The sequence below is a fragment of the Rhinoraja longicauda genome, chromosome 22, assembly GCF_053455715.1.
Source record: "Rhinoraja longicauda isolate Sanriku21f chromosome 22, sRhiLon1.1, whole genome shotgun sequence".
NCBI classification, from domain to species: domain Eukaryota; kingdom Metazoa; phylum Chordata; class Chondrichthyes; order Rajiformes; family Arhynchobatidae; genus Rhinoraja; species Rhinoraja longicauda.
In genome coordinates, this window is record NC_135974.1 from 18,010,869 (window position 1) to 18,038,566 (window position 27,698).

General features: G+C 37.8%; 1 protein-coding gene across 4 annotated transcripts in view; it reads right to left on the reverse strand.

Annotated features, from left to right (window-relative positions):
* The window catches only part of LOC144604453 (death-inducer obliterator 1-like), a 114,582-nt gene that overhangs the window by 24,976 nt on the left and 61,908 nt on the right, over window positions 1-27,698 (reverse strand). For all 4 annotated transcript variants that reach the window (XM_078418890.1, XM_078418889.1, XM_078418892.1 and 1 more), the window contains exons 9-12: window positions 13,980-14,463; window positions 12,762-12,921; window positions 12,501-12,617; window positions 10,982-11,086 (exon numbers count right to left, since the gene is read on the reverse strand). In XM_078418890.1, the coding sequence (XP_078275016.1) occupies window positions 10,982-11,086; window positions 12,501-12,617; window positions 12,762-12,921; window positions 13,980-14,463 (866 nt within the window). The remainder of the gene's footprint in view (window positions 1-10,981; window positions 11,087-12,500; window positions 12,618-12,761; window positions 12,922-13,979; window positions 14,464-27,698) is intronic.

Here is a 27,698-nt window from a genome sequence, read left to right on the forward strand (position 1 = left end):
AACTGCTTTCACGTACTGACCGACGATGGGTAAAATAGTGTCAGCTTTAATAAGCAACCATGAACCATAAATTTCAGTCAGCACTATTACAGAACCAAGTTAGCGTAGAAACAAAGAACTGCAGATGCTGGTTTATACCAGAGATAGACTCAAAATGTTGGAGTAACTCAGTGGGTCAGACAGCATCTCCACCCATCCTTTTTCTCCAGAAATGTTGCCTCACCAGCACTTTGTCTGTCAAGCTACTTAATGAACATTTTCTGAAACAAAGATTGATTTCTACCTTGTTTCCAAAGCTAATTTGAATAAAGTAAGGCTATGTGCTTAAGTTTCAATCTCTCATCGCTGCCTCTCTTCCCCAATGTGGTCTCTTCTACACAGAGAAACCAAATGCAGATTGGGTGATGCTTTGAAGAACACTTCCATTCCATATGCAAGGATGAATCCAGGTTTTCACAGGCCTGTCACTTTAGCACCTATTACCTTCTGTGTCTTCGGTCTCATTCTTTCTTCCTTCAAATCTGTACCCCGCCTCAGATAAACTTCCCACTGGCATAGACAGAACTAACTAAATGCATTTCAACCTTATTCATTTGGATTCTTTCACTATAGTGGGCAAAATCATGGGCATTACAATGTGTAGCAGGAAAATAATTGTCTTCTACCAACCTGCTCTGCAGCATAAAGCTGATGAACTCTACCCCAAACAATGATTCAACTCCAGGAATAAAACATCTTCAACCCCGAGCTGACAAATATTCACACCAGAACAAGAAAAATTGATTACTTTCCATATTTTAAGATCCATTGCCAAGCAAAGGTAGATACAGATGATGAAATTTACCACTGCCTTCAGCACAACCTTTGGCTGACAGTGGAAAAGAGTGCTTGAAGACCAACAAAAACCAGGCACTAAGCTCAAGGTGTACTGAATAAGAGTGTGCAACATGACTTGAGAAATGGAACCTACAATAGACTACCTCCAAAGGCACCGAATAAGTACCATCAATGAGATCTCTGCAAAATCCTTCAAATCCATAGAACAGATAAGAAAAAACCGTAAAAGACTTGTATTTCAGTACCAACCTCTCCTCCAATTCAAATGTCATGCCTGTCCTCCTATTTATACTGCTCTTAACTTCCTGTCTTGTTCATTATATTCTGTAACTAAATCTGGGATGGAATTTGAGGTTTTGACAGCTTCCTACCTCATCAGAAAACTCAACAAAAAAATCTATGTATATTCACCATCCTTTATTTTCCCCCCAAGATGCTGCTGTGCTTTCCTTGAGCAGAAGTACACACTACCAAGTGGTTTGATGAACCACTTTAGAGCACACGAGTGAGTCAACAATGTGGTGTTATGTGCAGGTCAAAGGGGCAGGTTCGCGCTTAAGATCGATACAGAATGAAGCAGAATTCAAAGACAATTCACCATGTTGGTATTTTTTAAAACTTTTGCCAAAAAGACTAACAAATTCCATTTGTTAAAAATGCATTTTGCAGATAAACCCTCTGGGTGCATAATTGGTCTCCTTTTAGACCAGTGTGAAAAACAGATGTTATGAATTAATATCTTCCTGTAACTTTAAATGATCAGCAGTTTATTACTTATCAAAAAGGCTTCCTCGCAGCATAAATAAAAGTGAATCCATTTGGTATCTACACAGGAACTTTCACAACCTTTAACCCATAAATATTGAAAAATCATTAAACATTTAGAATCGAACAGTATTGCGGAGGAACAGGTCCTATGGTCTATGATGTCTACCAAATTACACTAATTCCTGCTGCCTGCACATGATACATCTCCCTCCATGTTCAAGTGGCTATATAAAAGCTTTTTGAACACCACTATCCTATTTGCTTCCACCACTTCTAGCAGCAAGCTCCAGGCACCTAATACAAAAGCTTTTCGCCCCTCAAATTTCTTTGCTGCTCTAATCACTTTTGAAACCATTTTCTAAAGCTCTGTGGCAAGATATTGCAGTCATAATACATCCAGTATGCCAGCCACATGCTGATTTTGCAAGTTTATGGCCATTTTTAACCATTCAAGGTCAAGTTGTTTGTTAGAGAACAATCTTATAGAAACAAATAAAATTCTAAATGGATTGGACAGGCTAGATGCAGGAAAAATGTTCCCCATGTTGAGCGATTCCAGAACCGGGGGGCGGGTCACAGTTTAAGAATAAGGGGTAGGTAGGCCATTTAGGACTGAGATGAGGAAAAATGTTTCCATCCAGAGCTGTGAATCTGTGGAATTCTCTGCCACAGAAGGCAGTGGAGGCCAATTCACTGGATGTATTCAAGAGTTAGATATAGCTCTTAGGGCTAGCAGAATCAAGGGATATTGGGCGAAAGCAGGAACAGGGTACTGATTCTGGATGATCAGCCATTATCATATTGAATGGCAGTGCTGGCTCAAAGGGCCAAATGGCCTACTCCTGCACTTATTTTCTATGTAGATCATTTGCTGGATTTTTGAAAGGCAGATTGGCAGTGTCTCACTCTTGTGATGTAAGTACTCCCCAGTCCTCTACACTTTAAAACCCAAGCAATCTTGGCTGCTGTTTCTAATATGGGTGAAACCCTACCTGTAACCCAAATTATTCTTACAATTTGGATATCTGTAGTCTGTTATGTTGCTTGTTTTCCTCCTGCATTTTTCCTCATTAAAAGTGATTTTCTTGGACAGAATGCCATTGCATTGAACACTGGTCTCTTGATGCATTGTTTTGATTTCACTCTGACGTTGACACTGAAATGCTCATCTTTACCTTTCTTTAAAAAGGAATTTAGAAACATTTGAGTAATTTTTTGAAGTGCAAGATGAACACATATGTGTAGGGGGAGTACTTGGCAGAGTATCCTGTCCACTTTGGCACTTGGCCACAAGTAGTGGTATTTTTGTAGCCCTCAGCTCATAAGGCAAATTGTGTGTCCCACTGTCTAATGATGTGTATACATCTGGATGAAGGACAGCTCATCATATAGAAGTAGCTTTCATTCACTTTTACATTATGGCAGAAGATACCCAAGATCACTATGCAAGCAGAAATGATCAGCAATGATAATTTGTGGTAAATAACAGCAGCCACATCTACATGAGGCAATTTCATTGCTTATTCTGTAGAATGGGGACATCAGCTAGGGAAAACATAGAAACCAAACTGAATGGTAATGTTGCATTAAGTACAGTTGGCAACCAATTGAACATAACCTACAAGATCTTGATTGAATGTTTATGGTAAGCCACCCATTGTTAATAATGTCCTGTTTGCGTATTTTCCAGTAAGAGACAAATGGAAGCAGCAGAAAACTGAAGGGTATTTAACAGCTGATAACTCAGAAAACGTGGCTGCATCCTGCTTGATGGCACATCTTCAATTAAGTCCGAAGGGGCAATGTATTAAGAGAAAATATTTCTGTGGGTAAGGACACGCAGGACAAAAAAAAATACAGTATGAATGGGGACCTTTTGGAATGAACGGGAATTAACCAACAAGCAGAGGAAGGAAGTAGTTTGGAATTATTTTGCTCGTCAACCGACATTAAAGTGAAAAACTTTCTCCACTATTGTTTACCAAAAACATTAAGATAAATTGGACGTAAAAGTTATATATAAGGAAGTAGGGTTAGATATCATGTGTGATCTTGAGAAGCAGGGTTCAGAATACCACAGAATCAAAAAGAAAATTCCTATTCAACTTTTAAGATGATTGCTGCAAATTCATCATAAATGATATAATCAATGGGATATCTAGGAAAGATGCAGAGCAAAAGATATGCTTTGCAAAGTTAAAAAATAAAAAGGATCCTCAATTGAAGTAGTTAAAGTAAATATTATACCAATGAGTAATGCCCATTGGCAAATGTGCAAATAGCACCTACAATTTGGTAGTCACCATGCATCTTCATTTGATTTGTGATGGAGAATGGCTTCATGGATTCTCATGAAAATCATGGCAAAATGTCTACAAATGAGCCAGTAGACAATGGTCAAGTGGTTAGACAAAAACCTTTGTAGTGGTCCTTTTCGTAAGAGGAAAAGATGGTAAAAGAGTTTGCAAGGGACGCCACAAAACTTGACACTTTCACGAGACTTTAAACTAGGGGTACCTAAAAAGTAAAATGGTTAAAATTCTTATAAATAAAATTTACTTGCAGCTTGTACAATTCCAATTACGTACAGTAATTCTAGCCAAACATCAATTGGCTTTCTACTAAATTATATGAAATAGTATGCGACACAGGAGGGAAGTGGGGCAGAAAAAAATCAGCCAAAGCCATGTTTCAAGCATACAGGCTTAAAAATCTATTTTTGGGGCCGAGGATATGTCAGCAGACCTTTATGTCTTAGTTTCATCTCAATAATAGGACATATACAGCGGATTTTTGGAGGATGATCGAGCTTGGATGTGCGTTACTATGAGAATATTATCTGACTTCCTTGCATCCATTTTGAGTTCAGTAGCCATTTTCCAGGCAGAGACCACAATACTTTCATTTTTTTGTCAATTGATTATGCCCATGTAGTTTAAAGAAACAATGGACAATAGAACATCCATCCAGTTGCAGACTTCACTTGACTGTTCAGATGGGACGGTAGACACAAAATGCTGGAGTAACTCTGTGGGATAGGCAGCATCTCTGTAGAGGAGGAATGGGTGACGTTTCAGGTCGAAACCCTTCTTCAGACTGATGGGACACCTTGTTTGCAGATCCTTGATGATCCTTGCGTGCATTGAAGATGGTGTGTGCAAAAAAGAACTAGTATACACTTGAAATTATGTTACTCAAAAGGGACATTTCCCACAATAACGTGCAGTGTTACACAAAATTAGTCACGGTTGTATTCCTTCTGATACATATTGTTTTCCTCAGGAAGAGCATCACTCAACTTTTGGATAAACAGTGAATGGAATGAAATCTTCTGTCATTAATGATCAAGTGATTCTGAGGCAGTGTCTGAGGTGCATTGCTCAATCTTTTGGTTTAATTACAGTGCAAACCCTATTTTAAATCTATGTATTGCTGATTTTGTTTTGAACTGATGCAGAGGCAGAAAGGGTCTTTGTACAGTGGAATACAAGATCTGACAGTACTATTTTTCAGTTCTCAGTTATAGTTTTCCGTGTATTCTGTGCATTTCAGAACATGAATGGTGCTCTGGATTCTTTGTTTACCCAAGTTGAAACTCATCTGGAAAGATTAATGACACTGCTTCAAAATGAACTCCCCTATAATTAGCACAATCTCCCCCCCCCCCCCCAAAAGAAAAACCTAGTAATTTTCTAGAACAACCCTTTAACTTCATTTCCAACTGAAAGTGAACAATGGTGCATCAGATGATTGCGGCCATAGAGTGCACCAACTACAGCAACCCACCAAGGCTTCTTTAACTACATCTCCTTAAACCCAGACCTTCAGTTTAAAGAGGCAGTAGGTGGTTGGGAATATAATTACTTTCAACCTCCACCTTTCTCCTATTATTGTGGAGAAACCATTCATTGTATGAATTGCAGGAGTCAATTGGGTCACTAGTGCTAGACAATATATATACAGGTGTTTAAACAATAAATTGCATGCTGTCCCCAGTAAGATATTATGCTCTAAAATGTATGGATTACATCAGTGTTTCTCATGACTATATTATCAATTAACTTAATACATTTTGCCAAGAGTTGCACAGCTGTTGGGTTCAAACTTGTATCCATCCACGAAACTCAAGATCACAAAATTAGGACGAGTGTGTAACGTTGCTGAGGGTTTCATCAATTCATTTAGATAGCTGTATTCCAAATCAGTGCAGAAGATAGGATTCCAAGGTCACCAGGGAGAATCATAGGATATCAAGGCAGTTGCAGTACTTTTAATCACTTGAAAATATACTCCCTTTAAATTTTGTGAATGATCACTACAAACCTTAGTACAATATGAGGCAGTGAAGTGTGACATTTTCCTACCTGTGAGAGAAAGAGAGGATGGTTGTTTCTTCTTGGCAGTTTCTTTTTCTGGTGAGATACAGTATGTAGGGAGAGTGTCTGTAATGTGGTCAATGTACACCGTTCATGGAAGTAGGGTTAGACATGGGAAAGGGAAATTCAAAACCCAGGTCAAATTGCTGAGATCTTCCTCAACAGATGGATGTTTTGTAGAAAGCAAAAAAAAGGATAGGAAACAGAAGCTTTTGCACAATTTCCTCTGGTAGGAAAACCAAATTAAGTGGGGCACAGCTTTAAAATTGGAACATTCAGGTTGATGTTTGAAGTGGCTCATTACATAGAGGGCAGTAGAAATTTGAAGTATTGCCCCCATACAGCTAAGTCAGGACAATGGAGGCAAGATTTGGTTCAACTAGAACCCAATTGATTCAAGGAGACTTTAATTCTCCCCAGATCCCATGTTCTTCCACTTCCAAAAGAATGGTGATTTTGTTTTAAATAAGCTTTTATTAGTGGAGTTAACATCTTCATTTTGTTGATAAAATGAGATCTCACCAAGGATGGTGTTACTGAAACCACAAGCATTACTTTGCTCCCACGACCCACCTCTTTTCCAGGTTTTCCCCCTTACTACAATCAGTCTAAAGGGCCCCAAACCAAAATATCACTTGTCCCCATCCTCTAAAGATGCTGTCTGACTCACTTGAGTTACTCCAGCACTGTGTTTTTTTTGTACATCAGCATCTACAGTTCCTGGTTTCAGAATAACTTTGTAATGTTACATTTATTTCATCCCTTCAACAAAATGTTACCTTGTTCATTTCCCACCGTCTCTCCCTCACCCCTCCCCCCCACAAAAAATCCTGTACTTACTCTCTTTCCTCCTGGAGAAGGTAGGTACCGTCTTAAATTGACTATGAGTCAGTGTCTTACGTTTGTAAGCAACCAGCACTGAAGGTCCTCGCCTATGTTAGAATGTTAAAGAAAAATCCCTACACCTGCTGTGATTTATCACAGTTCCTTTGGTCCATCCATAAAATATTATTTTTGGTATCAGTCATTCCATGGAAATACTTTCAAATGCCTTACTGAAATTCAAGTATTCTACACCCACCACCGTACTAATCGAGTTGTAGCGTCACACCATAAAAAGCTTGATTTTTCAGGAACTTTTCAGGAGCTAGCCAGAATTTTACCTTTATCCCAATGCTGACTGATCTTATCTATAAGGATTTCAATAGTTTAACCAGAATGGATGTTGAAGCAATGGTCTGTAGTTTCCTGGATAATATTCTTTTTTTTTCTTTTAGAAAAGATAGGAGCATCAACTTCCTCTTTCTGAATGATTTGTTAGGCCTTCTGGCTCACTGAATACATCCCTTTACATCAGAATACATCAGGAAAAAGTTTACTCAAAAATTTCAATGGCAACCTTGATGACATGAATAACTTCACAAATCTCTAGAACAGCCTCTGGGTTTCTTCTCCTGTAAAATACCCTGACTTGCTTAGTAAAATCAAGGCAAAAAATCCATTTAGTATCTCTGCAGCCTGGGCAGCATGCATCATGCCTGATCGAAATTTAAGGGTCATACTCCATTTTTCTTCATCTCTAATATAAATCTGTAAAATAAACCTGCCACATTAAATTCAAAATTGATTATGCCAATCCAAAACTAGTACGTACTGATTCAGTCTCAATTCGTTGCCATTTTCCATCATGAACTTAAATCTTTTCTATACCAATTGTTTGCATTAGCAAGTGCGCTTTTAATCTTAATACCTTTGCTTTGTAAGGAATGCACGGTTGCTCTGAATTGGCTACGTATTTTTTCACAAGATTTATCACATTGGTTTTAAAATTTGGTGATTCTGTTTCCAGCTTTTGTAACTGCTTTAATTTATGTCAGTGATGAAACAGACAATCTAATTCTAGAAGATAGACACAAAATGCTGGAGTAACTCAGCCGGTCAGGCAGCATCTCTGGATTTTCTCCAGAATTGCTGCCTGACTCGCTGAATACTCTAGTATTTTGTGTCTATCTTCAATGTAAATCAGCATCTGCAGTTCCTTCCTACACAACCTGATTCTAGAAATGCCTTTCGAGTTTAATTGGTGGCTATATTATAATTTGTTAATTCCTGATAAGCAGATAATTCCAACTATTTGTCCCTTATTAGACATTTTGCTCAGCTCATCTAGTTTCAGGGTTTTTGGTGGGATTGGGGGTGGGGCAAGAATTCATTAGATTATCCTAAATAATTATTTAATTCTGAACAATCTATTAATTCTACCTCAAGCAATGGTTGTGCCAGGTCTTCTCTTTCCATGCCCTCTTTCCTTTGGCACAATACCAGCAATAGTTCCAGTATAAATGGCATTTATGAATAAGGCAGAATGCTGACAATTTCAGGAGATTGCAGTGAAGAGTTTCAATTGAATTATTTTCAAGTACCAAACATCAAAATTTTAACTTCTCAAAAAAGACATCAATTGACATTTGATGCAGAAGCTAAAGCGAGTAAATCATGGCAAATGTTCTTATTTAAATACTTAAATGGGAACACATGCTAGAATATTACTGCCATTATGAATTCCACTAAGAAATCTGCAGGACATCACTTATTAAATGCATTTTTTAAATTGATGATTCTGCCTATAGAACATATTATATCTATTATGCAAAAAGATTAGTTATTGATTCCAATTAGTTACCACTGCTGCATGTAAAATACATTTAAGGCAGGAAGGAGAGAGGAGAAAGGTGGGATGGGGGGAGAAAGGCGGGAAGGAGAAAGACAGGAAGAGGGGATAGAAGGTGGAAAGAGGGGAGAAAGGTGGGAAGGGTAGATAGAGAGAGCTGCATGGAAGAGAGCGCAGAACAGAAAAATTGATAAATAACAAGTTAAAGGAATAAGTTAAATATTAAGCTTCCTGCTATAGGCCATGAGCATATGAATGGAATATTAATAAATTAGATATCTCAAAACTCTCATTCTCTCTTGAAATCACTCCTCATTCTCTTCTTTTCAGATGTTTAAACCCACTCTTCTGACCAACTGATCACCCATGTGTTTTCATCTTTGGATTTGGGTCAATATCAGACTAAATATCTTTCTATTCAGTACTTTTAACAAACCTCGAATGACAAATATGAACTGATGAGAAAAATTCTGTTCCTTCAAATAAGTGATGATGACAATGCTTTCTTTGAAATGATCACCATTACATGGAACTTCAATTTATGTAGAAATCTGCTGACAAACAAGATTAAGTACAGTCATACACCCTAGTTGTTAGTCTCATGTTTTTCCATGATCATGCATCAAGGGTTTTACCTTTAATTCCTGGACATTAACACCTCAGATGACCTGTCCATCCAGCACATAGCTGTAATCACGAAGACACACCACCACCACTACTTTTGAGAGAGTTAAAGAGGTTTGCCATGTCTTTGAATACTCCAATAGATTTCTACAGATGCATTGTAGAAAGAATCCTGACTGGTTGCATCATGGTCTGGTATGGAAATTCTGACTCACAGGAACGCAAGAGGCTGCAGACAGTTGTGAACTCGGCTCAGCCCATCACAGGCACTGCCCTCCCCACCATCAAAAGCATCTACATGAGGTGTTGCCTCAAGGAGACAGCATCTATTATCAAAGATGCCCATCATCAGGGTCATGCCATTTTCTCGTTGCTACTGTCAGGCAGGAGGTACAGAAGCCCGAAGTCCCACACCACCAGGTTTGGCACAGGTGCTTTCCTACAAACATCAGTTCTTGAACTTACTCGCACAACCCCAATCCTCATTCAGCAATAGAACGCTACAGATCAGCTCTTGTACTACCATGGACTTGTTTTCAAATTGTTTTTGCATAAACACTTCGTTACATAGTCTGTATCATTTCACCATCTTGGATAATTTATGTATAATTTAGGTTGTGTGCTGTCTGAGTGTGCACCTGTGCTGCTGCAAGGTCTTGAACTGTATCTGTATCTCACCATACTTGTGCATATGATAATAAATACTTTACTTACTTACAGGTTACTTAATTAGAAAGACTATAACAGCCATATCATCATAACCATCCAAATGTTTGGTCCCCATGGCGCCTAGCAAAGGTATTGGTGACGTTTCGCCTAGATCTTGGCTCTGTGCCAGCCTGTAACTTCAAGTTATCACCTCAAACAAGGAAGGTGATAGGCTCAAAATTCTTACACATGTTACTGAGGCCCAGTAACTCCCTTCTTCTGTGAGATTTTGATTTCACATGGAATCGCTTTGTTCATTGATTCCTTCCTGTCATTACTTGTAGCTGGAATACATTTGAAAGCTCCTCTGTTGCTGCAATTCAAAGCTCCTGAATTCAATTTTGATGTACTCTCTAAACATGTTGATATCTCCTTAGTGTTGCTGGATCTGAATCGGTAGAGCAGAGCAATAGCATTTGAGAAAGCATTGGATTATGAATTGAGACCGTGCCAAATGTCGATGATACTGGTCTGGGCAGTTTTTAATTAAAAAATGTCATCCCTTTTAATCTATTTTTGTTTTGAAGAATATCCCAAGGCTTGGGCATCAGAATACTGCTGGAAGTTGAAAGATCACAGACCAGGTAATGATACATTAGAAAAAAAAGAACCTTTACTGCTGCCTTGATACAAGGATAAGATTTAGAAGATTTTTCATTCAAGGCAGAACATTCCTTAATTGGGGGAATAGTGAGTAACTGATGATTGCATCACTGACAAATAAATATTGGCACATTGGCACTTGCAAACATGGGTATAGAAACTCAAGGACTTGCTGACATTGTGTAATTGGTTGAAAGTGAGTGACAGTTACAGCAATATATTGCTTTGCAAGAAAGCTTCCAAGAGTGTCATTACTTGAGAAGCTGCTTCACCTTGTACGCCATGTCAGTAACTAGGGATAAGTGAGTAGGTAAAGTATTGTGCAAAGGAAAGCTGCTTGCTTCGGTGTATGTAGTGACAACATTTTAGAGTTTATTTCAAACTTTATACGTACATCTGACATGGGTGGTGCCTCCTCCATATCAACTTCATGTGTGTTCGCTGCCCGGGAGGCTGTTCCTTTGGTTTCACGCTGCAATCTCTCACTTTGTTCCTGTGCCTGTGAAACAACATCAAAATATGTCACTACTCTCATCATACTGAAAGCACTATTGGTTCAACGGCAGGATAAACCATAACAATAGGTTTGATATTTATCAAGCCTAATGTGTTCAGTTTTGTGAAAACTCAGAATAATGTGGATGTTGCGCATCTGAAAACAGAAATGGGTGACTATACTCAGCTAGTCAGAATGCACGTGTGGCATTGCAACTAATGATAAATCACTGACCTGAACTTCAGGAGTTTCCCTCCGTACTGCTGAGTTGCTCAGCACTGAACATTTTTTTATTTTCAATGAATTTGGTTAATTCAGATTTAATTAGAAATACTGCTTATCCTAACTCTGGTAAGAAACACTCTTATTTCAAAGTTGTCACGTCACTGCAGTCCATATTAAATAGTTCACCAACTCTTATGTCAAAGTGATATACATTACGCAGGGTTCAATTAACACCGTGGAACCCTTCCAGCTTCACCTACTTCCTACTTCATCCCTTTTAATCTATTTTTGTTTTGAGGAATATCCCAAGGCTTGGGCTACTGATCCTCTCCCAGCACAATTTTTAGGGAAAAGAACACATTAATTAATTAAATAATCCAGAAATAAAATCAATAGTGTCGACTGAAACGTCGCCCACTAATCTCCTTACCCAGTCTAGTCTTTGCAAGACTCCAAACCCATGTGGCCCTCAAAACAATCAACCTTTACTGAAACATTTCGAAAATTACTCACTTCAGTGGTAATTAGGACTGGGCAATAAATGTTCACCTACTCAGTGACATTTACATTGTGCGAATGAATAAATAAAATTACACATGTATTTTGTTTGGAATACTTAATTTCCATTTTAGACAATGTAATTTTGAAACGTTTTTGTTTCAGATTTTCCAATAATTGCAGTCAATTTAAATTCAAAACTGTACATTGGGACTACATCTGCTTTGTGTCTATTTCCACTTTGTTCCAAACAGAAAAATAATCTCTCCGTTGGAGTTATTCCCTTTCTTCTATCCATCACTCCTCCAATTTCCCAAAGACTAGAAACTTATTTTCTCTTTCTCAGTTCAGGCAAAATATATTCAAATTGACAAGTATGCTTCTCTATCCACAGATGCTGCTTGACTGGCTAAGTATTTCCAGCATTTTCCATTTATGCTTCCAAAACTAAAAGAAACAGAGCTTCTAAATCACATTCTTTAGTTATGGAATCATCAATCAGGAATGCAAGATACTGCAGCCAGCCACAAGTTACCATTTCCATAGTTATGGAGAAGAATAGGACTGGCTCACAAGGTCCAATTCACCAACAATACTGATACACCACATACTTACCAAACAGTTTAACTGCACCAACATGTATGTATAAAATTAAAATGGACCCCAGACCAGGATTCTGAGCTCAGATACTCACAGTTCTGCTCTCCTGTTCTCCCCAAACTGCCAGTTCCTTTGATTCTATTTCTTCAGGACTCATACGTACCAAATGGAAGGGAACAATCTCTTCTCGTACAACACGCCGAAAGAGTCCCTACAAAAAAAAAATTTGAAAGAAACAAACCAATGAATGGGGCTGATAAATAGGTAATGTACAAATATACACACGCAATGCAGGTGGCTTTTCATCAAATGCATAAAACAAGCGTCAACTTTACAACAGAAGCGCAAAAGATACCTGGTTCCTGGGGTTCTTCAAATTGAACATAATACTCCGGTATCTGCTCTTGTACTTGCTGTGAGTGTCTTGGAACAGGGTGAAAAGCTCTTTTTCAACATTCACTGCTATCTTTCCTATTGTGTCTTCAGTTACACGAAGATCGTCGCAATCATTCACCCTGGTTGTACAAGCATAAATAAATGTGGTCATTACCTTGGTAACCTGGATAAAAGAGTACGCATCTCAAGAAAAAAGATCGTGCTTGGCACATAGAGTTTAATAGTGAATAATAAGACTGACCCACTGGGCAGTATAGAGATGCACAAGCTTCATCTGAGACACAAGTAACCCATGGACAGCAACTAAAATATTTTATCAACTCCCTGATTGTTGGTCACAGGTACAAATATTACTGTTATACTCATTACCCTGTAACCCAGAGCTTTGAATTAGGGATTTGGGTACAGGAGTTTAAAAAAACACGTCTTTGCTAAATTTAAATTAGATTTAAAAGTTCGCATTATTTATAATGCCCATGAAGGAACTATGCACCGCAGATTAAAATTAAGTAATTGCATAGGAAGTAATTTACTTTGGTAGGAAGAATAATATTTTAACAAGGGTACAGGCAAAAAAATGGGAGACAAAAACAATTTGGGAAGATGGCAGGACAAATTAACTGCTAAAATCCACCTAGAGTCTTTAGCTCTGGAAATGGAGACACAAGACAGATGTTGGAATTCTCCTACTCTCACATCACTGGCTAAACTTCAGTTGAAAGCACTGTACTCAATTTACTTTGGGGATGAAGTTAAAATATTTAAGATGGATAGAAAATGTAACAGAAAAGGCATCGGGGTGAGGGACTTCATTCACATGGAGAATAAAGAGAAAACAAACTTTTGACAAACATAATTTGACTAAAGCTTATATTAATAAGCAGGAGAAACAGTAGTACGCCAATTGTCAGACAAGCATGCTTAGGCAGAAATCAGTCATTTAAATTTACTGCTCATTTATGCTGAAGGTTGAAGGGAAGATTTTAAAACTGAACCCAGAGCACGGACAATATTTTAAAAATTATAAATCTCAAAGTGAAACTCACTCCAAAATTAGGTTGGAAATTGGTAAATCACAACCTATTTAAAGATGGCACACTGATACAAGTACATTCGGCAAGTATGGTCCTTCCCTATTAACAATTCCATATAAACAATCCTGTCTTAAATTTCTCACCTTTTAGAAAGGATCTCCTTTAGCGAGCGCCGGATATTGAGGCGGATCTGAGAGTTGGATAATTGATTGGTGTTTTTTACAGCAGGGTTTGACTGTTGCTTATCCCCTGATCTTTTTGCCAGAGACTGTTCACTTAGATGCACTGATTGTTTTGGTGTGAGAGCAGAATGCTTCATTGGTATTCGGTATTTAGATCCAGCATTGTCTTTAGATGAAGACTGCTGCTTAGACAAAATTGGATACTTCGATGAAGCTTGCAGCTTAGATAAAGTTTTCTGTTTGGACAAAGCCTTATGTCTAGAAACAGCAAGTTGTTGAGTTGCAGAAATAGGTTGTTTAGTTACAGCACGATGCTCCACTGTATTGACTGACTGTTTCACTGTTGTAATTGATGGTTTGGAGGACGTAGCTTGCATACTTGCGTTAGGTTGTTCATCCACTGAAGCAGAATTGGTTCTCTTGTCAGCTGAGCCCTCTTGTTGAACTATTAAAGAAAATATATTTTTCCAAAGTGAAAAGTCTTGTGATGTTCAATTTTCTTGATGCAAAACTAATACATCTTCATTAAAATGTATTTCAATTTAACAAATAAAAGACTCGCAGATATGCATTTTTGAACTGAATAAAATGTGGGAAGCAAATACTATAGGTTCGACGATTCAGTCTGGAAGCATCAATGATGTGGCTTTATTCATTTGGCCTTGCATCATTTACAAAGTCGACTTGCTTCATCCTCTAGAAAGCTATATTCAGCTAATTCAGCTCATTGAGATTTAAAAACTGTATCAGGTCTTTAGTATTTAACCTTACAAGTAGTTAACCCTATACACAACCAGTTAGCACTAATAAAAGGTTGATCACTCAACATGGTCTTCTGAAATTCTACAAATAAATTTGCATCCTGGAATTGTCTAAAGGAGCCAGAAGCAGAACTAACATGACAAAAAGCAAAAAAGAACATTATTAGTAAACTGTAATTACTATATATTACTAGCCAGTAGTTGATTGTTCTGGATATTTTTCATTAAGTACACACTGAAATAATGCATGAACTCAAAACAGGTCTAAAAAAATCAATCCCATGAACTCCTAATGAATTCCAGTTTGGCTTCAAATCAACAATTGTAAGTCAGGCTTAAAATACAGAATTCAAATTCTGAACTAAATAGCAAAATAGACAATAGGTGCAAGAGTAGGCCATTCGGCCCTTCGAGCCAGCACCGCCATTCACCGTGATCATAGCTGATCATGCACAATCAGTACCCCGTTCCTGCCTTCTCCCCATATCCCTTGACTCCGCTATCATTAGGAGCTCTAACTCTCTCTAAAAAAAGCAGCACAGCTAATCATTTACAAGTTTTTACAGCTGTGTGTATGAATTTGGATTCTTGTAAGCTGTTGAAAAGTGAATTCCTAACTAGAATTCATAACAATTACTAGTTTTACAACAGTTGGAAATTTAAAATAAAATATTGGTAAAACTATGTTGGTATCTAAAATTGTTCACTTTGCAGCCCTCTCCACACGAGCCTCGTGTTCTACTGAGCATTTATGGAAATCTCTTTCCATTTATATTAGAATGTGCGAAAGCTTAATGCTATAAATTCACTTCTCATAGACCCATCCTACAAAAGTAACCAATTATAATTAACTTGTTCTGAACAGCATGAAAAACAACTGCTGGTTAACTTTTGAAGTCAACATTATTTTTTATTTCTCTTGGTGAATAACTGGGATTGTATATTTTTCAGCAGATTATGTATGTTGCATCAAATTAGTGATATTATGTTAATTGGGGATTGAAAACATTGAAATTTATCAAGATACTAAATTGAAATAACTGAAATGTGTGTTTTTCAGCTTTGTGGAGTCCCACAGAACAAATCCAGCATATGAACAGGTTTAGTTCCAGTTACTTGGGATTCATTCTTTATTGTTGAAATGTAATATTTATTATAAATTTCTGTTAACCACTTACAATTATCACTAAATTAATTCTTCTCAATGTAATGGAATTTTTTGGAAAAGCATTGCAAAATTAATAATAATAATGATAAAGGTTGACCAAAAACTAAGAACATTGTTTGTAAGAACAATGCCAATTGCTGTTGGCACTGTTCTTACATTGTTTTTAGCTTCAGTTAAGCTTCTAACTGATCAGTGGCACATCAACCTCAAAGTGTTACCAAGAATGCAAGTTATTGCACAGAAAATGCATGTAATTAAGACAACATGAACTTTTAATGGCAAATCTAGCATTTGTTAACGGAACAATGCAACTAGATTGCTATGAGCCTAAACTAAAATTTGCCTGGGAAAATGTAAAAAGAGTTTCACTTTATCTGGTGTTAAAATAAGAAGCAAGGCCAAGATTGAGTACATTGCATGATGCTCTCCCCAAGCTGACCCCAACCACCCTGAAGTTCAATACATGTGCATTGCACTGATAACTTAATATTAAGTTCAGATCCTGGCTGCTTTGCATCCTTACTGTACATTGGTACATCTGACAATAAACTAAACTGAACTTCTTCACTTATGGCATGACTATTTGTTGTAGTGCAATATATGTTTTGATACCTACCTTCCTCAGATTGCCATTACATTCTCATCCATCAAGTGGCAAGTACCATTGCAGGTAACCTCAATGCACAATCTCAGTTGAATACATGGAACGGCAGCACTATCAGGCCTGTTGCCCTTCCGATGCTTTGCCTTTACACTATTTGATAAAAGATTCTAAGGTGCTATTTGAAGTAGAACGAGAGCGGTGATTAACCAGTTATTTACCTAGCTGTAGGGAATTCTCATAAATTCATGGGAATCCTTGACCATTTAAACGGGCAAGGCCAGTCGACTGACAAGTGCACGCAGATGCCAAACACAAACAGCACTATTCATAATACCCATCCATATGGCCAAGCTCAACTTGAACATTAATCGGCAAACCCTGTAGAACTCGTTAATCATATTAGAATGCACAGAATTGTAGTGAAAGTCATTCTTGACTGCAATACCAATGGGTCGCATATACACTCCAGTCTGCATCAAATAGCTGAAGTGGAGATGGTCGAGAGCTTCATGTTCCTAGGTATAACCTTCACCAACAATCTGTCCTGGTCTGACGACATTCACATTATGACCAAGAAAGTACAATACCTCTTCAGATGAAGACTGCTGCGAGTTGAGAGTAGTGTGCACAGCCTAGTCCATCACACAAACTACACTTTCCCCATTAACTCCTCTTGTACTTCATGCTGCATCGGGAAAGCAGCCAACATAATCAAGGTCCACCCACCTTGGTAATTCTCCCCTCCCCTTGGGTAGAAGACACAAAATCTGGAAAGCACGTACCACATGATTCAAGAAAAGCTTCCTCCCTGCTGTTATCCGATTATTCGTATGCTAAGGATGTATTCCTGATCTCCCAATCTACCTCGCTGTGGTCCTTGCACTTTCCCTGTCGCTGCTTGCAGTTTACCTTTGCTTTTACATTACATGCTATACTGATGTCCTAAAGTTTTTCACTGTATCTCAGTACTTCTGACAATAGGAAACCAATACTGATGATTCGGGGGAGGGGGAGGAAGGGAGTAGTGGTGGTGAAAGGTTACCATGATGGACACAAGTTGAAGTGAGCCGTTTTTTTACAAAGCGGTGTAAGAGGCTCGAGATGCTGACTACTCCAACTATAATTTTCATATGTTGTTCTGATGTCAAAGCTGTAAAGCACTCAGGAACACAAACTGGACATGAAAAGCAGGATATCAATGCTCATTCTTCTTTTTTCTTCACGTACGATGTTTCATCCAAGTTGCATTAAAAAAAAATTAATGTGCTGTTAAAAATGGACTCTGAAAGACAATTAAAACCAGCAGATGACGTTTCTGGTCAGGACTATTCTTCACGCTAATTTAAACCAGGTTACTGGAGCAATGAAGCTTGTCCCAAACCTTTGATGTAAGTAGAAGGTGTACCAATCTACTGTAAGCAACAGCTAATTTCAGCATTTCATGTTTCTACCTGAAAAATAGTTTTAAATTATTCTGCATTAGTGCAGCATCACACTAATATCTATTTTTGCTATCAAATTTTTTGTTTTAAAAATTATGAGGGGCCACTATCTTTTTTTCCCAAGGTATGGGAGTCTAATATTAAAGGTCATGGATTTTAGGTGAGAGGGTAAAGATTTAAAGAGGATGTGAGGGGCAGGTTTTTCCACAGAGTATGGGTATAAGGAGCAAGCTGCAAAAGGAAGCCATAGAGGTGGGTATAATTACAATGTTTCAAGGGCAGAATCGTGGATAAAGGTTTAGAGTAATTAGGGCCAAAAGTGGGGAAATGGGACAAGCTGAGATAGACACCTTGGTCAGCACAGATGAATTGGGTCAAATGGCCATTTTTTTGTGCTGTACAACTGACTACCAAAATAATATTTTGAGATTAAGATTGAAATCTATTTGTCACAATAAATTTACTGATCCAAAATTAGTTTGGGATTCATTCTGGCCAAAGAAAGTACCGCAAAACAGATTAAAAGCATTCCTTGGAGAAGTCCAAGTCAATCAAGTATTTCTAAAAAATGCATCTAAGCAAATCTCTGAACTACAGTTTTAAACCAACTCTAATCTCCATTACATTCATTTGTGGTTGAATTTACTGACTTTCATAATATTTTACTTAAATATTCAATATTTACAAAAGGTTTTGGATGGATGTGAAAACTTCAAGAATGCATTTTTCAATATAAACTGTATATGGAGATTTGTCTGGTAAATCGGGAACATTATAGAAATGTCCAGAATATGGATTATGATATCATTTGTAAGAGGATACATATTCTCATTACATAAATACTATTTTGTGGAAGGCAGCACCTTCCAGACAAGACATGGCAAAACAAAATCTGATTCATTCGAAGAAAGGCCATGACCCAAAACACCACCTATCCATATTCTCCAGAGATGTTGCCTGACACACTGAGTTACTCCAACACATTAAAATTTTTAAAATTACACAAGGACTGAACTAAGATCAAACAAGCATGATACTTTTAGGAATTATTTAGATGCTTTCAGATAGTGGGAACAATAATTCATATTATGGGAATTTAGCTTTATTTCCAATTCAAATCAAACATATAATTGTGTTTTTACCAAATTGCAATAAAGGATGTCGTCTAATTTCTACATCAGTCAACTGACCTTTAAAAAAAAAAAAATCACCAATCTACTCTTCTTTGCTCTATTTATTGACAAACCAAACACACACATCCCCAAAATTTTAAATTCCTGATTTGTTCTGTGGTATAGCCACGGTTTCTTCAGTTCCACTTTCCCATCTATTCATTATTAAGTGTTCAAGCTGACCACCTACAGTTGTCGGTAAATGCACAGAAGTGTCTTTCAGAATGATTTAATCGATGGGCAACAGCAAGATTATCCAGTATGATCACTAATATTTGATTAAAAAAGTTAAAATATATAAAATTCTTTCCTCAAATAATTGAGCATCAGACTGAAGAGTCACATTATCAGAGTCAGAGATATTTAACCATCGACAATAGACAATAGGTGCAGTAGGCCATTCGGCCCTTCGAGCCAGAACCACCATTCAATGTGATCATGGCTGATCATTCTCAATCAGTACCCCGTTCCTGCCTTCTCCCCATACCCCCTGACTCCGCTATCCTTAAGAGCTCTATCTAGCTCTCTCTTGAATGCTTTCGAAGAATTGGCCTCCACTGCCTTCTGAGGCAGTGAATTCCACAGATTTACAACTCTGACTGAATTTTTTTCCCCCTCATTTCCGTTCTAAATGGCCTACCCCTTATTCTTAAACTGTGGCCCATTGTTCTGGACTCCCCCAACATTGGGAACATGTTTCCTGCCTCTAACGTGTCTAACCCCTGAATAATCTTACATGTTTCGATAAGATCCCCTCTTATCCTTCTAAATTCCAGTGTATACAAGCCTAGCCGCTCCAGTCTTTCAACATATGACAGTCCCGCCATTCCGGGAATTAACCTAGTAAACCTACGCTGCACGCCCTCAATAGCAAGAATATCCTTCCTCAAATTTGGAGACCAAAACTGCACACAGTACTCCAGGTGCGGTCTCACTAGAGCCCTATACAACTGCAGAAGGACCTATTTATTCCTATACTCAACTCCTCTTGTTATGAAGACCAACATTCCATTGGTTTTCTTCACTGCCTGCTGTACCTGCATGCTTCCTTTCAGTGACTGATGCACTAGGACACCCAGATCTCGTTGTACGTCCTTTTCCTAACTTGACACCATTCAGATAATAATCTGCCTTCTTCTTACCACCAAAGTGGATAACCTCACACTTATCCACATTAAACTGCATCTGCCATGCATCCGCCCACTCACACAACCTGTCCAAGTCACCCTGCAACCTCTTAGCATCTTCCTTACAGCTCACACTACCACCCAGCTTTGTATCATCTGCAAATTTGCTCATGGTACTATTAATCCCTTCATCCAAGTCATTAATGTATATTGTAAATAGCTGCGGTCCCAGCACCGAGCCTTGCGGAAGTCACTGCCTGCCATTCTGAAAGGGACCCATTTATCCCCACTCTTGGCTTTCTGTCTGGCAACCAATTTTCTATCCACGTCAGTACCCTACCCCCAATACCATGTGCTCTAATTTTGCCCACTAATCTCTTATGTGGGACCTTGTCGAAGGCTTTCTGAAAGTCGAGGTACACCACATCCACCGGCTCTCCCGTCAATTTTCCTAGTTACATCCTCAAAAAATTCCAGAAGATTAATCAAGCATGATTTCCCCTTCGTAAATCCATGCTGACTCGGAACGATCCTGTTACTGTTGTCCAAATGTATTTTTAAATACCTGCACTTGCCACTGTGTGCATAGGTTTGAGCCAGAAAGTGTCCAGATTTCTGTCGATGACGACCAGATGTGAAGTACTGCTTTGTGCTCATATTTTAAATCAAACCTTTGCTATAAAACTCCAGCAGTGGTGGCAAATTTCAGCTAGTATGGGGAGAAAAAAAAAAATTTCTACAGTAGTTATGCGCAACAAACCTTTCAGGTTTCAGGTAGTGCAGAGCTCTCAGTGATTTGACCTACATTAACTGTTCACCCATTATAAATAAAACAAAATCAGATTTTGCTGATGATTGAACCTATTCCTATCTCTGGATATTGTTGTCGCAGAATATATCTATCCAATTGTAGCAAAGGTTAGTTACAGGATGTGAAGACTAAGACTAAGAATTTCAATAGATATTTAATGTCATTATTTTCAAAATGCCAGAGGTAATAAACCTTTCATTATCAAGACATAACAGCTGCTAGTTGTGTAACTACTAATCATAACATTGTCTGAATTTCAACACAATTTATCAATTGCCAAGGTAGATACTAAATGCTGGAATAACTCAGCGGGACAGGCAGCATCTCTGGAGAGAAGGAATTGGTGACGTTTCGGGTCGAGACCCTTCTTCAGATTATCAATTGCCAAGATCTTGAATAAATATGCTTTGAACATACAGCTGTTTAGAAATATATTTTCCAATGGCATGGAAGGGAATTGGTAGAAAATTTTAATCATCTGCCAGTTGTCATTACTGGATGTCTCAAAGTATTTCAATCAACAAAGTACTTGTGTGTACAGTGTACAGGACTGTGTACAGTGTACAGGACTGTGTACAGTTCTGGCTCCTGAAAAGAATATGCACATGGGAGACAGTACAGAAGGATTGACTAGGCTAATTCCTGGGATGAGAGGACTGGGTATGCTTTCACAAATGGCTAAAAGTTGAATCGATATTCTTTCAAGTTTGAAAGAATCAATTACCTTATTGAAACTTACTAGTGCCTAAAGTGACATTGCATGGTAGATAGATAAGTTTCCATAAGTGGGGTAGTCTTGACCAAGAAGATAGTTCCAAGGGGGGGCATTTAAAACTGGTGTGTAGATATTTCTCCATGCAGAGGGTGAATGTTTGGAATTCTGCCTCCTGGAGGGTTGAGAGGCGAGAACACTGGATGTATTACAACTGGGACTTAAATATGGTGCCAAACTGGTGACACTGTATACTGTATTAGTGTACTACTTTTAAACATTTGAACTGTATCTGAGATGTTTTTCTAATATGTATCTCAAGTGCCTATGTATAGTGATACTTGTACTGAGCTGCATACAAAAATGAATTTCACTGTACCTCAGTACATGTGACAAATAAAGTGCCATACCATATTTAAAAGGTAGATACATTTTTGAAAGACTGGAGAAGTGAGGGCTGTGAAGAACTGGCGCAGTGGAGAAGTTGAGACCTGGGTCAAATGAGCCATGATTTTATTGAATGGCTATGTTGGTTTAGGGAGCTGGTGACCTACTCCTGTTATCTTGAATTTTGCATTTGTTGTTTTAAATATGATCACTGTTGTACTGCAAACAAAAGCTACAATTTGTAGTCCAATAAATGTAAAATAAATAATATGCTTTTTTTCAGGATATTGAAGGATAAACGTTACCCAGCAATTTGGATGCATTCCTTTTTTTCCTCTGAGCCAATCCACATTATGGAAAAATTAGCTCAATTTAACAACTAATTTGGAAGAAGGCACTTCTTGTTCTTGAGTTTAAACCTGAGATGCGTGCACATAATCCAAAGTACAATACAGAAGATACCAGCTGCAAAGCAAATTTACATCAATGGAGTGGTTAATCTGAATCATTAATTACTAAACAAGACTGAATCAGTCTCAGTTATCATATAATTTATCTGATATTTTAACTTTTTGCTAAGTAGAGTTAAGTACTGCAGTTTTACAACCACTCAGCAAACCTTAGGCAGAATATAATTTATAAAATAATTTGCATTCAGTCAGAATATCACAATAATTGCTAGCCATTGCATTGACTGCGGTAATATTGGTTAAGTTCTGTCAAAAAGCAGAGTTGGTAGAGTATTCCATTCTTGGGCATTTTGTGTCTACTATTCCATTCTGGGACATGGGTTTGAATTCAGGTCCAATTGATTGAATGATTGATGAAACTAAAATATGTTAGGGTGACTTTTACTGTCCAAATTAATATCTAAAATGGAAATCTCAATCTATTTCAGCAAGAGCCTTATCAATAATGAATATAAAGTATCTAATATGTTTTTAATTCACTGACCCACAATAAATATTTACAGAAGTTAAAATGGCCAATTTCATCAACTCCTTTAAGTGCTGAATTTGATTCAAACTGATTATTATCGAAATTAACTTTAGGCAGATATAAAAATAATGTCCAGTCGTGGTACCCCATTCAGAGGGTAGGTTATGCCCATTTCTGTACAATGGTCACAGATAGCACCACATTGAAAACAGAACCTCTGCCTCTCTCTCTCATTGAAGAATATTCTATATTATTTAAGACAACAATGTACTTCCTTCTCAAAGACCCTCCAGCTGACATGGTGAACCTTAGTTTATTCTACGGAGTCGAGACGCACATATCCAGAGAAGATCCTTCTCACCTGCTCATTTCTTCAGGGATGCCATGGAACATTGCAAGGAAGCTGCTTGTGAAATCTGAAGTACTTCCAATGGAGCTATGAAGAGCTATAGGTCCTGTTAATTCTGATGGAAGGTTGTAATTCTGAAAAATTCAGTTTTTCTTTCTAAAATGTTACTCAACTTGAAACTGATTTTGTATCAGACCTAACTATTTTGAAACCATTGGAGTTATTAAAATAGTAAATGCAGCCAACATTACACAGCAGTCAACTCCAAAAAGATAATCCTAACCTTAAGAAGTAATTCATTAAACCAGATTTAATTGCAATTCAAAACAGGCTACTGCACAAGGTGAAATAAAAACATAAAATGCAGGAAGTGCAAGTGAGTCAAGCAACATCTGAAAAGAAAAAAATAACGTTTCATGTCCAGGATCCTTCATCTGAAATTTACCAGTTCTCTGGCCTGAAACATTAATTGTTTCTCTTTTCATGGATGCTACCTGACCTCCTGAGCGCTTTTAGTACTTTCTGCTTTTATTTTTGAATTCCAGCAACTGCAGTGTTGTTCAGTCAAAATATGTTGCTTTAAGCTTCATGAAATGTTTTAGAGTGAAAAAAAGATGAAAGGCTTCTATACTTATTGTTTAACAATATTGAATATAAGCAGGAATCAAATCAATTCCAAAATTTTGAATCCAATTCATTTCCCATTTCTCACACCCAAGGATGTTCCCCATAAAAACACACAAATGGACACTGAAAGGCTTGTTCTTAAGATGAAGTAATGTTCTGTAAATAATTACTAATTCAGTTTTACATTGCCTAACAGTAAAACACGTTAGCATCTCGCATGCTTGGCGTGAGTTGCGGGCTGTGTTTTGATGCCACAGTGCCCGAACGATTGAATTATCATATCATATCGTAGTGTCATTTGGGTTGTCCAAGGTGCATGTATGAAGAACATTCTTTGTAACAATGGGAACAACTAACTTGCTCACACTTGAACAAGCGTGGTATGTTCCCCATTATGCTTTGAATGAATATTTATGCTCTTTTTATTCCATTCATGAACTCCTAGATTCGTTTTTTTTGTTTTGTAAATCAAAATGGTAGGAAGGAATAGGTCAAGTAGTCACTTGACTGATCAGTTACTGCACTTCTAAAAGGTATAGATTTCACAGATAATTGTTCATCTAAATATGAATGTAAATTAGGGTCAAGTGCAAATTACTTAGTGATGGAGCCATACCACCTGGAAATAGTCCTTCAGTCCAACTTGCCCATGCTGACCAAGATGCCACATCTACACCAGTCTCACCTGCTCCAGTGTGGCCCAAATCCCTCTAAACCTTTCCTATCAACGCAACTGACCAAAGGTCTTAAATATCGTTATTGTGCCTGCCTCAACAACATCCTCTGGCAGCTCGATCCATATGCCTCAACAACCTCCTCTGGCAGCTTGTGTATTTGCCACAAATAAGTTCTCCAAATATTTAAATTTTGATTTCCACCACAATTATTCCAAATTTATTCATAATCATTTGTAAACAAGCAGGAGGGATTGCAAATGGAAAATACTACAAGACTTCAAGACAACCAAGAATCTGGAAGAATGGGCAGAAATAAAGTATTGTTCCATACCATCTGTAGAACACCGTTTTAAAAGGTGAGGAAGTATGGCATGGTGGCGCAGCGTTAGAGTTGCTGCCTTACAGCGAATGCAGCGGCGGAGACACGGATTCGATCCCGACTACGGGTGCTGTCTGTACAGAGTTTGTACATTCTCCCCATGGGTTTCTCCGAGATCTTCGGTTTCCTCCCACACTCAAGACGTACAGGTTTGTAGGTTAATTGGCTTGGTAAATGTAAAAATTGTCCCTCGTATGTGTAGGATAGTGTTAATGTGCTGGGATCGCTGGTCGGTGCGGTCCCGGTGGGCCAAAGGGCCTGTTTCCACGCTGTATCACTAAACTAAACTTTAGTGTCTGGTTGCCAGGAAAGCATTTATACTCACAGATTAGTCTTCCCACTTTAAAGAGCAGTTAAGAGCCAATTAAGTTGGTTTGGAACGAATGTGCAAGGCAGAGTAAAGTCCACAGGTTTAACACAGGTTATGTGATATTATGGCAATCCAATAACCTAAGTAACTTTTATTGAACTCACTTTATTTACTGCTATTCCGTGATGGATCTTGAAGGATCTGAAGATTTTCTACATCGATCAATGTTTAGGAATTATATCCACCCAAACAATTATGGATAGAAGCTTTCACCCAGCTTTCTTAAAATGGGTAGATTAGAATTTAATTCTGATTGGAAGTTCGGAGGTCATCAAGAGACAAGAAATACTGCAACAGGGTGTAATTGCTATAGGTAGCAGATACTGTTGCATTTTCAAAAGTGGTGTAATAATTAAAAGGAGGATTCAGAACCTAGTCGAGCAGTGATTAAATTTAGCATGATTTTCTAAAGCACGGTAAGGGAATTGACCTCGTGAGCAGTAGACATATCACCGATGCTACAGATAGTCCAGCTAAGGCGTGAGAAAGCATCCTCCATTCAGCGTCATCCGCAGTTGTTGACCAGAGTGTGACCATAATGAGAGAAATTAAGAGGAGAAAAAGCTTGACAAAGACTTTTACATGTTTAACTTTTTTAAAAAAGCATTTAAAAGCAACTGTTCCAATTTATGTGAACCAAGTTCTTAGAATAAGCGTACTTACTTGTTATGACAGAGGAGATGGCCATGTAGTCCATTTGGTCATGCTAACTCCCAGCAATCTCGTCAATTCACCTCTCCTTATTTCCAGGCTCTCCTCTAACTAATCTGTCACACAAATATCAGTCCTACTTTTGATTTATTTTACATTTACCTATACCAAGGGATAATTTATTGGAATTGATAAACCTTCCCACACATCTTTGGAATGTGGAAGGAAACTCACACGGCCACAGGGAAAATGTGCAAACTAGACAGACACAGCGCATGAGACCAGGATTACACCCAGGTGCCTGGAACTGAGAAACAGCAGCACTACTACTGCATCATTGTTTCAACCTTTAGACATAAAAAGGCTACAATATTTTGGATATCTTGGTCCATAAAATCCTATTTAATTCCATATTAGGTAGAAAAAAGGTTTTAAAAGTAACGAAAAGAGAGTAATTGCAATTTATATTGTCAACTCTAGAGTAAGCATATTCAAAATTGTCAATGATCTTACTGACTACTGTATGAATGGAAAAAAATCACCATCATTTGAAGCATATTTGGAGTAAGAAGCAAGAGTTGAGAAATCCTTTTTCTGCTTCTTCTGGGAGTGCCACTATGTCGTCTTCCAGCTGTACATTTGTAAAATGACATAACTTTGCCCAGTTTGTGCTCACAAGCTTACAGATAGCGACACAAAAGCAAAACATTACTCCGTTATTCTTGAGACACAACAGATTATACTGTAGTTCCTATAATATATTATACAGGTTGCTGTAGAAATTTTGCAAATTCCCCTCACTTCCCTAAAAAAAAAAATCTCCACAAAGGTGACTTTTCTGAATATATCCTAATATCCGAAAGTTAACCATTCAATTACAGTAATCAAAGTAAATGTGTGACCCACTCTAATAGGAATCTGAAGGGTAACTTTTTCACACAGTGAACTTTTTGCCAGAAATCAAGCGATTTGAGACAAAATTCTCATATTAATTAATTTCCTCTTGATGTCAGATAAGGCATGGATGGTCCTTAACGGATGTGACTTCATTAATTGCTTGTTATTAAAGAAATACGTAAGAAATTTGCCATACAAAATAACAGCTGAAGAAATGTATGATATATTTAGGAAGTATGGACCAATCAGACAGGTCAGAGTTGGAAATACACCAGAGACGAGAGGAACTGCCATGTGGTATATGAAGACATCCTCAATACATCGACATGGGTCGGTCAAATTATAGCACAGTAAAACATTGCGTATCAAGTAGTGAAATAACAGGCCTTGATGTTTTTTAATTGTCAGGTGAGTTTAAGGAAGGTATAAAACAACATCCAATTGTACGTTACTTATGAGAACTGCTTCTAAGTATTTAGGGTATGCAAGTAATGAATGAGAGGATAAATGGCACCAAAGAGCTATTTCTGCACCTAATGACCATTGTAGCCGATATTAGCTTGATTCATTTTAAATGTAAAATTTTTAAGATTTTAAAGATGTGAAA